This window comes from Ursus arctos, unplaced genomic scaffold (assembly GCF_023065955.2).
Source record: "Ursus arctos isolate Adak ecotype North America unplaced genomic scaffold, UrsArc2.0 scaffold_4, whole genome shotgun sequence".
Taxonomy (NCBI): Eukaryota; Metazoa; Chordata; class Mammalia; order Carnivora; family Ursidae; genus Ursus; species Ursus arctos.
In genome coordinates this window covers 16,566,907-16,582,547 of record NW_026623056.1, presented here as the reverse complement: position 1 = coordinate 16,582,547, position 15,641 = coordinate 16,566,907, and the positions used below count along the sequence as shown (strand labels likewise).

Here is a 15,641-nt window from a genome sequence, read left to right as displayed (position 1 = left end):
TGGACTTTACATATGCTTGGATCATCACCCTCTGGCAGGAAAGTGTTTGGACTTGGACTCTCTATGGAAATAGGTTCAGGCACACCACTCCAGGACCACAAATTGGTCCACAGAGACTGGAAAAGAATCTAGGCCTCTCACTACCCATGAACCAGGCAATGGTCAATTAGCAAGGCACCACAGTACCACCTAGTGGTTGTTAACACCCCACTTCTCCCTCTCCCCCAGCTGTTAGGGAAAAGCTGCCAGGTTCAACTCTTTGGCCACCTACATCAAGAGCTGATCAGTCAGAGTTGGAGAGAAACCAAATACATCCCCCTCTCTCTTTTTTAATATTAACAAATACAAGCAGCAGAAAGGGCCAGCTGCTCTCTGCTATTCCCTGAGGGAAAGCCAGAGCACAAAACTGTTTCTCTAGGCTTTCTCTAACTGCAGGGCCTGCCTTGCTCCTCCTTAGGCAGAGCTTCGTTGCAGCCCAACTTCCCTTTTCCCAACTCCGTGGTCAGGATGGGAGGCACATGGTTGCTGGCGGTGGGAAGAATACTGTAGTTCCAGCCTCTGCTCCTTTAAGTCTCAGCTTGGATGGTGGTCACTCATCCTTCTGCAACTAGCGTCTCATTTGCTCTGGCCCAGAAGCCAGGAGGGCTATCAACCACACCCATAGAAGCAGGCAGTACAACTTCAGTCATCTTCAGATGACTCCTCTTCTGCCTCTTTTAGCCACTGGATGAACCTCAGCAGCTGTAAGGAAGCAGAGTGGAGAGCTACTGAGGGAGGGGCATATAAACAGCTTTAACAGCCACAGAGTCTCAGGGACCAACCCCCTGGAGTCTGTGGCCAAGAGCCAGGGGACCAAACAACCACCGTGGTGACAAGAGGGAGGCCTGTCTCACCTGTTGGTTCTTGCGCAATTGCCGGCCCTTGTCAGTCATATCCTTTTGGCTGAACCAGCTCAGGATTGTTTCCTCAGCCAGGATCTCCAGCTGGTAGAAAGCCATGAGTACCTGCAGAAAGCCAGCAGAAGAGATCTCAGGGATCTTGCAGAATCCAGCAAGATATAACAGACAACAGAGGAAGAGGAGGCAAGATCTTAACACCTCTCTCTATCAGATTGTCGGCTTCCTTTAAAACATCAAGCAGTTGCTTTTAAAACAGGCAAAAAATGAGTTTTTCACTCTGCTACTGGGACAGGTATAACTTCTGGAACTATTGCTGGGTCCCCAGGATAATCCCCAAATGGCTGCCTTACCAGCCTGGCTCCCAGCTGTACTATCCCAGCAATCAGCACAATAGGGGTGGATGGTGCTATTAATCAAATCTCATACTGGATTCATGTCAGCCTGTTTTGTGTCTCCATGGAGGTAGCCAAGGTCTGTTTCAAAGCAAATCCAGAACTCTGGGGCTTAAGGTGGTATTCACCTTGGCCATGGAAGTACTAAGAGTTTCATGTTCCAGGAAGAAGTCCTCAATGGCTGCCAATGCTTCCAAATGATCAGCTGCACGCTTTATGTAGTTCCTAAAAACAGGGCTCCAGGACTTGAGCAGCTACGGAAGAAAGGAGAAGAGAGACGCAATATATTCCTGAGCATGCACCTATATCCCGATAGCAAACAATATTGAAAACGTGGGACTTTCAGGATATGAGCAAACAAGAGGGAAATGATATAGGCCTGAGGAATCATGTCAGAGGGACTTGGGAGTTGCTGGCAGTCAGCGTTGGCGAGAAAGAAAAGATTTCCCAGGGAAAGTGAAAGGAGGTCGGGTGCTACAGGCTGCCTCAAAATACCTATTACCAGCCTAAAGGTTGATCTCTTTCTGGGTCAAATTATTTCAGTCGGAGAATGTAAAAGTCCAGGTCTATTCTGGGCATACCTTTAGGGTCTAGCATGGTCTGAACCCTGGAGTCTCAAAGAGCGCTCAGTATTGAACCTAACTTGACTCCTCTGGACCAGCCACACCTGCTCTAGTACCCAATCTGCATCCAAAGGCAAGGAGAAAGGAACCACAAGTAACACATATCCACAATAAGACCTTCTACTCCCTATATCCTTTAAAGTGAAACATGGCAAGGACGTGGATCTGCCTCCACCCAATCCCTTGTACCCAGCCCCGATTTTTGCTCACAGGAAGCAGCAGGGCACAGTAACGGTTTGGGTCCAGCAGGGAATCCGTTTGTTGCAGGGGGAACTCCAGGACCACGTGGCTCAGTACCTGCATCACTTCCTTTAGGCTTATGTTGTAGGCATACCTGTGGGGAGACAGGGCTGACACAAGGGCCTTCACTGGCCCTTTTAGCCTGCGGTAGGATTATGACTTTGGCAGGACACTGGGTGAGAAGTCGGCTGGAACAACATGCAAGGGGAGGGCTTTGGCAGGGGGAAGTCTGTGCTGAGGCCAGAACCTAATGCTCTCCTTGCTCCTAATGCTACTGGCCTTGCCCATCTGGGATGCTGAGGGAATCGGTTCCTATTTGGGAAAGAAACAGGAGAGAACGTCTACCTGCTGGGATTACCCAGAGAAGAGGAGAAGAGGGAGGGCTGCTCTTACTTGAGAGAGTTGATCTCTAGGACTAGATTGTCACAAGAAATGTTCTCTTCCTTGCCCCGCTGTAGTGTTCCCAGGACTTCATTCTGGAACACTGCAATCAAAGCACAAATAAGTTCATGAACCAATAACACTCCAGAATGCTTTAAGTTCTCCAGTCCTGACTTTATACCAAACCCTTCTGGGAGAAACACAAGTCTTTGACTAGTTGATCTAGACAAAGAATAAACTGGAGGTTTTCTTCTCTTGTCCCAGGACACTGCTGGATTTCCCTGGGAAATCTCCTGGCCAATTACCTTTGATGTCATCCATCTGTGGGGAGCCTGCTCGGCTGTCTAGCTCCTCAGAATCCATACTCTGCTCACTTTCAGTTTCACTCTCTTCTTCCACGTTGATTGTGAGTCCTGAGAACCCATAAGGGTGAGAAAAAAGAAAAGTAAGGCAAGAGCTGTTGACAGAGAGGAATTTATCTGCGCTGTCTGAATGAAGAATGTAATGAACAAGTCAGATTGTGAAGCATTCACTTGTCATCAAAATATTCTGACTGGGGGGGTGGTGGTGGTGACAGGAATAAGGCCTAGCTCACCCCACAGATTCTGTCGTAGTTCCTCTTCCTCCTCCACGTTTATGTCTGCAGCTTTCCAGAGGTAGCCCTGGCCAGAAATTCCGACTTCTGCTGGATTGTAACCTGAAAAAGGCAGTGATCTTTAGTGAACACACAGGAGAAGCACAATCCCTTCAGGAGGAAACACTGGTTTTCCCGTGGGGCAGAGAGACACACAGATGCCCCACACCTGATTAACCTCACACCTTTCTGCTTCACTTTCTCCTTTTCTTGGTTAGCCCCAGAATCGTCACTGAATTGGCCATCATCCTCATCCTCCTCTGCATCTGGTGGGTGCAAAGAGATCACCGAGCCCTCAGGCAGCGTGATGTCTGGGCCCACTACCACCTAGCGGACACAAAAAGAGTGGGTGGCACAGCTTCATTAGTGTGTTGGGGAATGGTAGATCCTGACAATGGGAGTGATTTTTACTAAGCTAACTAGAAGACACATGAATCCACTGGATTTGGACTCTCAGTTCAGGGCTGGATCATGGGTGGACATAAAGACCCTCTGGCTCAGCATGACCACTACTCAGTTTGGGGTCTTTGTGCAATACTGAGCAGGTCTCACCTGGGAAGTGAGGACACAGCGTGGCTTCAGTGTAACTTGTTCCTTGACTTTAGCATTGTCACAGAGCAGAGACTGATGGATCCGCGCTCCAGCAGCTACTTGGACACCCCGCCACAGGTAGGCCTGGTTCAGCACCACGTTATCACCTGGCTCAGGACAGGAAGTACTCCTGGTCACTCAGGATTCCAGACCAGGGCCATTCCTGGAGGACAGGGCTGACTGATACCAGCACGGCTCCCACCCAGTTCTGATACTCCATCCCCCAATTCACCAGAAACACCCTCTCCCCCTCTACACTCCAGCCTGAGCATAGAACAGTGGTTAGCATGACCATCCTCTACCAGGTTTACAACAATCACAGACTACATACCGGACTTCAGAACCTGAGAACCTTCAAGATATATGGGGATCCCCTTGAACTCAAGAACCTTATTAGAATCATATCCACATATCTAGAAGTAGAACTAAAATTTCCCATCTCTTCTTGTACATTTTAATTTATTTTTTTAAAGAGTTTAAGTAATCTCTATACCCAACGTGGGGCTCAAACTCACAAACCCAACATCAAGAGTTACATGCTCTACCAACTGAGCCAGCCAGGAACCCCTCTTCTCGTACGTTTTAGAATTAGAACCTTATTGTTCTTTTAAAGAGGCAGTTCCATTAGGAGCACCACATTCCTACAACTAAAGTGAGTTACCAAGAGGCCAACCAGGCAGGTATGTTTGAGTAAAAAGAACAATGGTCTTAGAATACTTAGATTCAAGTTCTAGCACCACCTCTCATTAGCTATGACCGTGAGGGAGATAGCCTCTTTGAGCCTGTTTGCTTGGCTATAAGCTGGAGATAAATAATACCTACTTCACAAGGTTTTTGTGAGGATAAATGAAACAATGTATGCAAAAGCCCTTTGTAAACTGCAAGGCACCACACAGATATTATGATTGCATGTTAATTATCCACTTGGTCCTGAATGTGAATAGGGTACTCTGGAATGAGAAGAGTCACCCAATAAGAGGCTCACAGGCCACAAATTAAAGGCCACAAATTTCACATCCTCATTCCCTCCTTTATTAAGGTAGCCACTCTAGTTCCTTATTCTCAGGGACTGTCCCTCTGTATCCTTCTCTTACCCGCCTCCACCCTCCCGGGTTCCTGCTCCTCGGGTGATCACCCTGACTTCCCCACCTGTGCTCACCGATGTGGCAGCCAGGGCCAATGACACTGTTGGTGATAAAGCAATTGCTGCCAATGACAGTGCCAGAACCCAGAAGCACGTTTTCCTCCAGGATGCTGCCATGGCCCAGGCTGACTTCAGACCCTCGGTAAATGTTATGTCGGGAATGAGTGCAGCTCTGGGTTGTGTTGTCAGTGAAGTTTGCTTCTGGGGTGAGAGGGTAGACCCATCGGCGGATGACATCAGCGCAGACTGCCGCATACATGTGCAGGTTGGAGACCCGGGCACCATATTCCCTCGTTGTCACATGCATGTGGATCTGGTTTCCTAGGATCTGAATGAGGAGAAGGAAAGGGAGGTACCCCAAGCAAGTAAAAGAGGAAGAACACACCCAGGTACAACTCTTTTTAACCTTAAGTTCCCATCTGCCCCTCAATGTCATAGCCAAATGGACAAAATTTTTCTTTGTGTCTGATTCCCTCTCTGCTGCAGCTCTTTTCCTTCATCCTAAGGCTCAGTAAAACACAAAATGGGACCAAAAGTTATCAGCCTGGGATACTATCATAGCCCTCTTCTAAAGAGGCCCAGGAGCCTTTTCTTACCTCTTCATTCACTAACAGGCCTCGCACAAAGTCATCTCGAGTTTGGTAGTCAAAGTTATCTGTAAAGAGTTGAGCCACCTGTGGGGGGAAGTTGGGTGGGGCCAAGGTGAGTGCTATCCTCTGGAAACAAAAATAAGTCCCTACAGACCTATCAGACCCTATGATAGTTGGACAAAGGCCAGAATCCCAAAAAGGTTCCCAATGGGCTACTGGAATCAGTATGACAGCACCTATTTACTGTGGAACTCAAAGTTCTACTCTTTGGATGTGCATCCCTGGGCCTGAAAAGCTCACCTGAGGAGAGCAGATGCTGATGTAACAGTCCAGTAAATCATAGCGAATCTCTACTCCATCTCTGCTGCCCTGGAACAAACTCTGTGGGGAGAAGGTATCAAGATTTTATTATTTTTTTAAGATTCTATTTACTTATTTGAGAGAGAGAGCACAGGGGGAGGGGCAGAGGGAGGAGCAGGCTTCCTGCTGAGCAGGGAGCCTGATGGGGGCTCAATCCCAGGATCCTGAGATCATGACCTGAGCTGAAGGCAGATGCTTAACCGACTGAGCCATCCAGGCACCCAGTATAAGGACTTTCACCTGTCTCCTGCTGAAGCCAATAACTCTCCCACCTCAAGGACCCCAGATACCCACACACCAGAGGAAAAGAAAACCGTCGAAGGCCTTGGGTCTTCTGGAAATGGAGAACCCGGTTTGTGGCACTATCCACAGCCACTACCACATTGTCCTCGTGGCAACGAGTTGGGTGGCTAGGGGAGGATTCTTTGAAGATCATTGTCATCACAGATACGTTTTTTTCTAGCTTCCGCCTCAATCTATAAAGTATAGGAGGGAGAGAGGAGCAAAACAGCAGTCTTAGGGCTCTGCTGGTCACAAACCCTTTGTCCCTACCACCTTCCCATCCTGACCTGTGTTCTTCCAGGGCTCTGGTAATATTGATGTTTGAGACGACGTCCCCATACACCAGAAGGAAGTCAGAGCGCACCAAGGCCTTGGCATCAACATCTCGGAGAACATCCCCCAGTGATCGATATAATTCTGACGTAATTATTCGAACCACATTGAGGGATGTAGGGCGGCACCACTTGGATTTCCTAAAGGAAGGGGATGAGTGGAATGAGCAAATCAAGCATAAAGAGCATGTAGAGTTTCCCTATTTTGCTCACCCATTCAACATTCACACCCCTGCTCTATGGCTTTTTTGGGTTCCTGACAGCCTCCTCTACTTCAAAGAGATTTATGAACTATAATTAATGGTTTCAGCATCCTGTGTCACCAGTCTTGTTTTATGGGTTAGAGAAACATGGTTATTTCTTCTCCATTCCCTGACACCTATCCCCTAACATGGATTTGAATTCAAAATCCTGCTGAGATTTAGAGAATACAAAATATCCTGGGAACACACTTTCCATGCCACTTCTTGCCATCCAAAGTCCAAACCAAATTTAGAAACTGTCTAAAGGACACCATACTAATATCCCAGTCTTTATTACCCTGAACTTCATTAATTCTGATATTCACTCTTTTTCAAGAAGATTTCATCAAACATGTGTTAATTGTTTACTATGTACTTTGTACTAAGGTAGGCACTGGGAATACAAAGATGAGTAAGAGCTCAATATTTAGAAGCTCAATGGAAAAACAAAGATGTTACTCTTGTAACTTCCATACCAGAGCCATTAAATAAAAGCAAAACCTATGGGACCAAACTTTGTAAGTAAGATTCAGAAAAAATCCAAATGCTGTTCTTTAATCTTTGTTACAACTTTAGCTGCTCACCTCCTGATAAGTGAAGAGAAGGCCCTTGGTTCTTATGATGGAATCCAAATAGATATATTTTTTTCCCTCAGAATTTCCCCTTATTTAGTTACAACCATCCTAAGGAAACTGGAAAAAATAGTGAAACATGGAAAGAAAAGTTGCAGAGTCTTACAGTAAATGTTCCTTGATTTGAGCAGCCTTCCAGCAACAAAAGACAAAGGTTTCCTGTACACCTGTAGCAGTCAGAAATTCCAGAGTGTAGTCTATTAGTGCCACATTGGCCAGTGGCAACAGGACCTGGAGGGTAGAAGATGAAAAGTCTGAAGTCTTCAATCCAGGAAGGGCCTCTGGATACTATTCTTTCCTCCACTTAAGCACATTTTATAATTCCCTACCAGTGTTTCCAAACACCATCGTTTTACTTTATCTTTTCAAGTTAAAAGTAATCGGGCCCCTGCCTTTGATGTTCATGGCATCATCTAAGCACAAGAATCTACAGTGAGAATCTAATAGTAAGCACGGAATCTATTTGCTTAGCACTGGACATAGCTGCTACAGAACAGCTGGCCACCTTGGCAAAGGAAAATACTAAAAATCAATCATATCTCCAGAAACTTAAGCAATGAAAAGGGCATTTTCCCCTTAAAATTTCCTTCCTTGATCCCTTTCTAATGGGAGTCAGAGGCTAGCCAACCCCATCACTTGTCCCAGATGAACAGCCATTAGGTTTTTTGGGAGGAGTGGGGGAGTTAGGATTTTTCCTGAACTGAATGCAGCTCCCTGTCTTTGACTGAACTGGGGACTGTTGAGCGACCCAGCAATCCCTAAAATTAACTCGGTTCAATTCCCCAGCATCTAGACAATATGGGTTGGCTGTAGCCAACCAGCTACTAAACCTGTTCTGTCCTCCTTTTGACAGATGACACCGGCTGTCATTAAAACCTAGAAAGAAAGAAAAAAAGCACACCCTCCGAGATTCAAGATCTCTGTTACTATGGGATTAGACTGTTACCAGTCTCCTTTTTTTCCTAGGCATATGACTTCCCTTTTGCAGGCAAAAGGAAGTATCGTTCCCATACACCCAGGGATCTTTTTCCACTGCACAATTACAGGCATCACAGCTTCCGTTTGAGGCATTGAATCCCCGTGTAAAGCTTTGCTTCTACATTTAGCCCTCTGCATGCCTTCCAACCTCAGGTGGCCAGGACTACGAGTGCCTATCTGCCAGAGCACTCCTCACTAGGCAACCGAAAGGATAACCTGCTCTAGCCCGGCCACCTTCGGGCCCTCTGGCTGCTCTCGCGTGCGACGCTCACCCGAGGTTGGTCCTTGGAGATGGGGAAGAAGCGGCGATTGAAGCTATCTGCTACCAGAACTGCTTGCAGCGGCGGCGGCGGTTCCTCCTCCGTCCCTTTGGCTCCCCCGCCGCCGCTGCCGCCGCCTCCCGGCCCAGGGCCGCTGCGCTTGTTGGCCCGATTAGCCACCGCACCAGGGGCAGTCGCCGCCATCTTCTTCCCTCACGGCCACCACTTCCGCACGGAAACTGACACCGCTCGCAGTAGGGGACAAAAAGGGCCCAGCGCTCGAAACGCGTTGGACTAAAGAGGGGAGGGAGGGAGGAGACGAGGAGAGAGCAGTGCGCAGGCGTGTACCCTAGGCGCCGGCCCTGGCTGAGGTGTGAGCTGGGAGGAGCAAGCTGTGCGCCGCAGGCTGGCTCCGCGGTTTGAGGCGCGGGTGGGGTGGAGTCCTATGGACCACAGACTCGATTTGCAGGTATAGTAGGCCTTCATTTGTACGCGAACAAGCTGAGATTCTTGAGGGGTGGCAGGACTTGGGGTCTCTGCGAAGGGGCCAGATCCATTCAGAATATGTAATCTTCCTTGCCCGGAGCATGTTAACAATTGTAGTCCTCCATCTACATTCTAGTCACTTAAATGTGACCCGGCACCTTGGGGAGCTCAGAATCCAGTCAGACATCCCCTTCCCTCAGGAGACTCACAGTCTGCCTAAATACAGAACGTGGTAGAGTAGGGAGAGTAGTAATTCTGGTGGCCAGGTTTGACGATACAAGCATTAAGTCATTTAATTCTTCACACGTTTCTGCCAGAACATCTTATTCATTCGTTCGTTTCTTGAACTCTCAGAGGGGTAAACTTCCCCCTGCTACCAAGTGGAAGAACTGGTATTGGAACCCGATCTGTCCCACTTCACAGTTCCACAGTCTTTCTGCCAAGTTATGTAGGGATAAAAATTATTTAATGAGTTCTTCATTTCTTCGTTCATTCGGCCTATCAGCATTTATTGAAACCCTGCTCTGTCTTAGAGTGGAGTTGAGGTGCATCCAAGAACACCATAAAGTTGAGTGAGACTGGAGTTAAGCCTTGGAGGCGGAAGCAGCTGCGAGCACAGAGGCGCAAAGCCCTAGGCTCGGGAGATGCTGGAGGATTGGGGCAAAAGGCGGTGGTTGCAGGGAGAAAACCAGGCCTGCTGAGGAGCCAGACCGTGGGTTCCCGGTAGAAGCGAGGCAACGCAGCTCGGGCGTCCTTTGTAGGTCAGGAGCTTTCCAGCAAGGCACCGGCGCCCTTTCTGCCCAGAACGGTCCGAATTCCATCGCTTACCGTGCAAAGTTTCTGCAAACGTTGCGTGTTGGGATGTGAGGTTCAGAAAGCTTAGATTTGTTGTTTCCACGTAGGACCAGGGAGATCTTTCATTTCTTCCCCATACTAGTGAATGAGAGAGTGCTGGGCAAAAACCATTTCTTAAGGATTTTAGAAAATTTAGCCTGGAGAAGGAGAGGCAGAAGGCAACTCAGTAAAAGTTTTTGATTAAATTTATGTACATAGAAGAGAATGGTGTTCTACTGTCCTACAAATCCATAGGCAGAAAGAGAGAGAGAGAGAGAGAAAAAAAGGATGACCAAATTGGACTAGTGATTTGTGGGTGCATGCACACACGGAGGTGGGGTGATGCTGGTAGTGGTGGTGGTGAAGCATATGGAAAGTAGGTCCAATTTTAGACATTTTTAAATGACTCTTGTGATCCAGGAAAGTGGTGAGTGATAAATCCAGGCCTTCTAATTCTGTAGACAGGTAACTGGATAGATGAGGTTTTTAATGGATGGGTCCCAGAGAGAATATTTGCTTCAAAACCTAATCAACTCAACAACAACAACAACAACAACAACAACAATCCAAACAAAAATGTGTCAAGTTCTTGAATAAACATTTTTCAAAAAAAGATATACAAATGGCCAATAAAGTACATGAAAAAATGCTCAACATCACTAAACATTAGGGAATTACAAATCAAAAGTGCAATGAGATGTCACCTCACATCCATTGGGATGGCCACTATCAAAAAACCAAACCAAAACAAAACAGAAAATAACAAGTGTTAGTGAGGATGTGGGGAAATTGGAATCCTTGTACACCGTTGGTGAGAATGTAAAACAGTATAGCCGCTGTGGAAAACAGGACAGTGGTTCTTCAAAAGATTGAATATAGAATTACAATATGATTCAGCAATTCTACTTCTGGATATATAACGCAAAAAACTGCAAATGGGGACTCAGATATTTATACACCCATGTTCATGGCATCATTATTCACAATAGCTAAAACATGGAAATCAAACCAAATGTCCATTGACAAACAAGTGGATAAACAAAATATGAGATATACATATGACAGAATATTATTCAGCCTTAAAAAGGAAGGAAATTCTGACATAAGCTATAGCATGGATGAACCTTGAGGACATTATGCTAAATGACATAAGCCAGTCACAAAAAGACAAATACTGTATGATTCCATTTATATGAGGTATGTAGAAGAGCGATTAGAGATAGAATTGTGGTTGCTAGGGGCTGGCTGGGACAAGGAAATGGGGAGTTATTGTTTTTAAAAAATTTTCTTTCCTTTTCCAAAGATCTTGTTTTTTTGTTTGAAAGAGAGTGTGTTGATAAACGTTCAGATTTTTTTTTTTTAATTTTTTGGTGCAGTTTTGCTATTACAGGTGATGCTGCAACAAGCATCCTCCTATTGATATCTTTATAAATTTGCATTCATTTCTTAGAATACCTTCTTAAAGAAGAGTGGTTCAAATTGGATATAATTCCCATGGCAAATGATATGCTGTTGAACTCACTGGGAAGCCTGCTGAGGCTTAATTGTTTAATTGTTACATAATTGCTATCCATGGAAAATGTATCTTTTTGTCCTTACAACAGCTATGTATGGGAGTACTTTCCCTACAGCCTCACCAACAGAGTATGTTGTCAACAATTCGGAGTTTCTGCCAATCCATAGAGGGAAAAGAAGTGTCGTTTTAATTTTCATTTCTCTTATTTTGAGAAATGTTGAACATCGTTTCACATGTTAAAAGACCATTTGCATTTCTTTGGTCAACTATCAGTTCTGGTTCTTTTTGTAAATTAAATGTATCAGCAATACGGTTTCAAAATGGGTCTTGAATATCAGTTTCGAATGTAAATTTCTCTGTGAAAATCAGGGCTTTCCATCTGTTTTATTCACTACTGTATCCCAGGTGTCTAGAGGAATACTTGGCACATGGCACATGCTCAAGAAATATTTGCTGAATGACTAGCTGGTTGTTGCTAGTCAGTAAGTGAGAGTCTGATGAGACAACTTTAAGCAAATGCATAAAAGTAATTTCAGGCTCTCCCAAGCTGAGGCTCATGGGTTTTTTTGTTTTGTTTTTTTAACTGTGGTAAAATACACAGAACATAAAATTTCCCATCTTAACCATTTTTAAGCGCACAGTTCAGTAGTGTTAACGCCATTCACATTGTTGTGCTACTGTCATCACCATCCATCCATAGAACTGTTTTCATGTTGCAGAACTAAAGCTCTGTGCTCATTAAACAATAACTCCTCATTCCCATCTGTCCTCAGCTCTGGCAACCAGCATTCTGGTCTATTCATGTCTGTTGTGTATCTTTTGAGAAATGGTCTATTTGACCACTAAAAAAAATTTTTTTTTAAGTTGTAGGAGTTCTTTATATATTCTGGATATCCATTTCTTACCGGATATATTATTTGCAAATATTTTCTCCCATTCCATGGGTTGCCTTTTCACTCTGTTGATAATGCCCTTTGATCCACAGAAGTTTTCACTTTGGTGAAGTACAATTTATCTGGGTTTTTTTGTTGTTGTTGTTACCTCTACTTTTGGTGTCTTATCCAAGAAATCATTGCCAAATCCAATGTCATGAGGTTTTTCTCCTATGTTTTCTTTCAACTTTTAAATGACACGTTTTTTTCCCTCTTTAGGTTCTATTACAGAGATGGCAAAATAATGGTAGGATATGTCCCCTGCCAGGTACCCTTGATACATGCACAGAGCTGGCCGTTTCTAGGCATTGCTAAAGAGTCAGGGCTCTGGTGATTGCATGCATCAATCTGGTGGATTAGAACACTTTGACAGTAAATCTTAGAGCCTTTTGTGCTTCTCAGCTGGGGTTACTTGTGGCTTAGTAATCAGAGCCGATTGTTCACTGCCACAAGTGTTGTTTATTTTTCTAGTTACTTTTGGATCTGGAGTCGTTGTTCTGAAAGTTGAGGGTTCTAAATGTGTTATAGGATAGCTGAAGTTTTTACTGTTCATGTCCTACCTTGTTAGAAAATGACAGAATAACTAAAGGTCTGAGTTCTCTCCTATCTGTCCTCCCCCCAATCTTCACTATCACCTCCAGCGATAAAACTAGTTTCTATAGGTATAACAATCCCCTTTGTCTTCCAGGCTGAGAGTTGAGGAAAAAATATCCTATAAACTTTCTATAGCTCAGTCAAAACAGGCTGGGATTATTAAAAAGAAACTTCACTCAAAAACTTAAGGGAAGGAGTGCCTGGGTGGCTTAGTCCATTAAGCATCAGGCCCTTGATTCTGCTCAAGTTGTGGTCTCCAGCTGTGAGATTGAGCCCACTCTTGGGCTCCGTGCTCAGCCAGGAGTCTGCTTCTCTCTCTCTCTCCCTCTCTCCCTTCCTCCGCCCCATCTCCTGCTTGCATGTGCACGCGGGCTCTCCCACTCTCTCTCTCTAAAACAAACAAACAAACAAACAAACAAACAAACAAACAAACAAAATCTATCTTAAAAAAGAAACAAAACAAGAAGGGAGAGGGGAAAAAGTCATTGACACATATATACTCTACTTGGGCTGGGCCTTGATAAGGTGCTGGAGTTGGGCACCACCACCCCCTAGAGGTCATTGCTGTGTCGTGCACCAACCTTTTCTGCAATTACCTTAGACTTACTCAGGTACTTTGTTTTGTTTTAAGATTTTATTTATTTATTTGACAGGGAGAGAGAGAGAGAGAGAGAGAGAGCACAAGCAGAGAGAGCTGCAGGCAGAGGGAGTGGGAGAAGCAGGCTCCCTCCTGCGCAGGGAGCCCCATGCGGGGCTCAATTCCAGGACCCTGGGATCATGATCCGAGCAGAAGGCGGCCACCTAACTGACTGAGCCACCCAGGCACCCCTGAGACCAGTTTTCTTGAAGACATGAGCTTGAGCTTCATGGATGGGGAGAGAGCCATCTCTCTCTGGAGAGAGCCAGTAGGGTTCTTGAGACAGCATTGCCAAGAGAAAGAAAGTATGGCTAATGGATCGGCTTGATTATCAGAGTCTTGAATCCTGATGGAGCAGGGATAGTAGGAACAATGTGACATGATACCTTACCTGCTCTTTATTCAGTCTCCCCCAAGGGACATATATGCTCCTGGAGGGGGAGGGTTGTGGTGTGGAGGAGAGGAAGCAGATAGGGTGACCAACTGTCCATGTTGTTCAGGAGTATCCCAATTTTAGCACTGAAATTCCTGCATCCTGGACTCAAGGAAACTCTCAGTCCTTGGCAAACTGGAATGTTTGGTTACCATAGAGACAGGTCACTAGGTGCCAACAGCTCTGCTGTGATAACTCCCTCCTAAAGAGCCTACCTGGAGAAATAATCAGAGCTTCCCCAATACCTGGACAAGAAGGAAATCCCGAGGCTGGTGGGCCAGAGGATGTTAGTAACACCATGGGCACTAACTGGTGGCAGAACCGCAAAACACCAAACACAAAAAAAGATTAAAGGCAGTCAGAGAGAAAATATATATTTTCTAATGGGGAACAAAAATTAGATTGATTTCACTAGAGCAAAAATGGAAGCCAGAAAATAGCATAACATCTTTATTTTATTTTATTCTATTTTAAAAAAGATTTTATTTATTTATTTGACAGAGTGAGAGAGAGCGAGCACAAGCAGGGGGAGCAGCAGGCAGAGGGAGAAGGAGAAGCAGGCTCCCCATGGAGCAGGGAACCCGAAGCAGGGCTTGATCCCAGGACCCTGGGATTATGACCTGAGCTGAAGGCAGACATTTAGCTGACTGAGCCACGCAAGCGCCCCAGCATAACATCTTTAAAGTGTTAAGAGAAAATATTGTCAGCCAAGAATTCCCTTCCCAGAGAAATTCTTTCAGGAACAAGGGTGAAATACATACATTTTTAGATCAACAAAAACATACAATTAATCATCAAAAGACCTTTTTAAATGGAACTTCTTAAGTTCTACCATCCAGGGCAGTACCCACTAGGCACATATGGCTATTTAAATTAAAATTATAAAATAAAAAATTCAGTGAGTACATTGCCACATTTCAAGTGCTCAATAATCACATATGGCCAGCAGCTTGTACATTGGACAATGCAGAAATTGATTATTTCCACCATTTTGAACAGCATATTGAATAGCACTCTTAAAAAATATACCTCAAGCAGAAGGAGAAAATTTCAGAACAAAGGTCTGAGATGCAGAGTGGAAGATCTAGTAAAAAAAAAAATTGTAAATGTGTTAGTAAATCTAAACAAATATTGATGATATAAAATAATATCAATGTCTAAATTGAGGGGGTTACCAAAGATACAGACATAGTGAAGAGAAGGGCCATATGCACCCCAATGTTCATAGCAGCATTGTCCACAATAGCTAAATCGTGGAAGGAGCCTAGATGCCCTTCAAAGGATGACTGGATTAAGAAGTTGTGGTCCATATATACAATGGAATATTACTCAGCTATCAGAAAGAACGAATTCTCAACATTTGCTGCAACATGGACGGCACTGGAGGAGATAATGCTAAGTGAAATAACTCAAGCAGAGAAAGACAATTATCATATGATTTCTCTCATTTATGGAACATAAGAACTAGGAAGTTCAGTAGGGGAAGAAAGAGATAAAGAAGGGGGGGTAATCAGAAGGGGGAATGAAACATGAGAGACTATGGACTATGAGAAACAAACTGAGGGCCTCAGAAGGGAGGGGGATGGGGGAATGGGATAGACTGGTGAGGGGTAGTAAGGAGGGCACGTA

At 45.0% G+C, this 15,641-nt stretch overlaps 2 protein-coding genes across 5 annotated transcripts in view; one reads left to right on the top strand and one right to left on the bottom strand.

The window, feature by feature from the left end:
* Positions 1–309: 309 nt before the first annotated feature.
* EIF2B5 (eukaryotic translation initiation factor 2B subunit epsilon) lies at positions 310–8,829 on the bottom strand. Its single transcript, XM_026497610.4, has 16 exons — positions 8,593–8,829; positions 7,449–7,573; positions 6,424–6,609; positions 6,153–6,330; positions 5,795–5,875; positions 5,501–5,578; positions 4,920–5,232; positions 3,722–3,867; positions 3,355–3,496; positions 3,131–3,232; positions 2,841–2,948; positions 2,548–2,638; positions 2,125–2,248; positions 1,420–1,545; positions 894–1,004; positions 310–741 (listed from the first exon to the last, which is right to left on the bottom strand). The coding sequence occupies exons 1-16, from the start codon at positions 8,782–8,784 to the stop codon at positions 682–684; spliced, it is 2,163 nt and encodes a 720-aa protein (XP_026353395.2). The 5' UTR covers positions 8,785–8,829; the 3' UTR covers positions 310–681.
* An 87-nt stretch (positions 8,830–8,916) lies between these two features.
* The window catches only part of ABCC5 (ATP binding cassette subfamily C member 5), a 167,328-nt gene continuing 160,603 nt past the window's right edge, over positions 8,917–15,641 (top strand). For all 4 annotated transcript variants that reach the window (XM_057306515.1, XM_057306519.1, XM_057306518.1 and 1 more), the window contains exon 1: positions 8,917–9,049. The gene's annotated coding sequence lies outside the window, so the exon portion shown is untranslated. The remainder of the gene's footprint in view (positions 9,050–15,641) is intronic.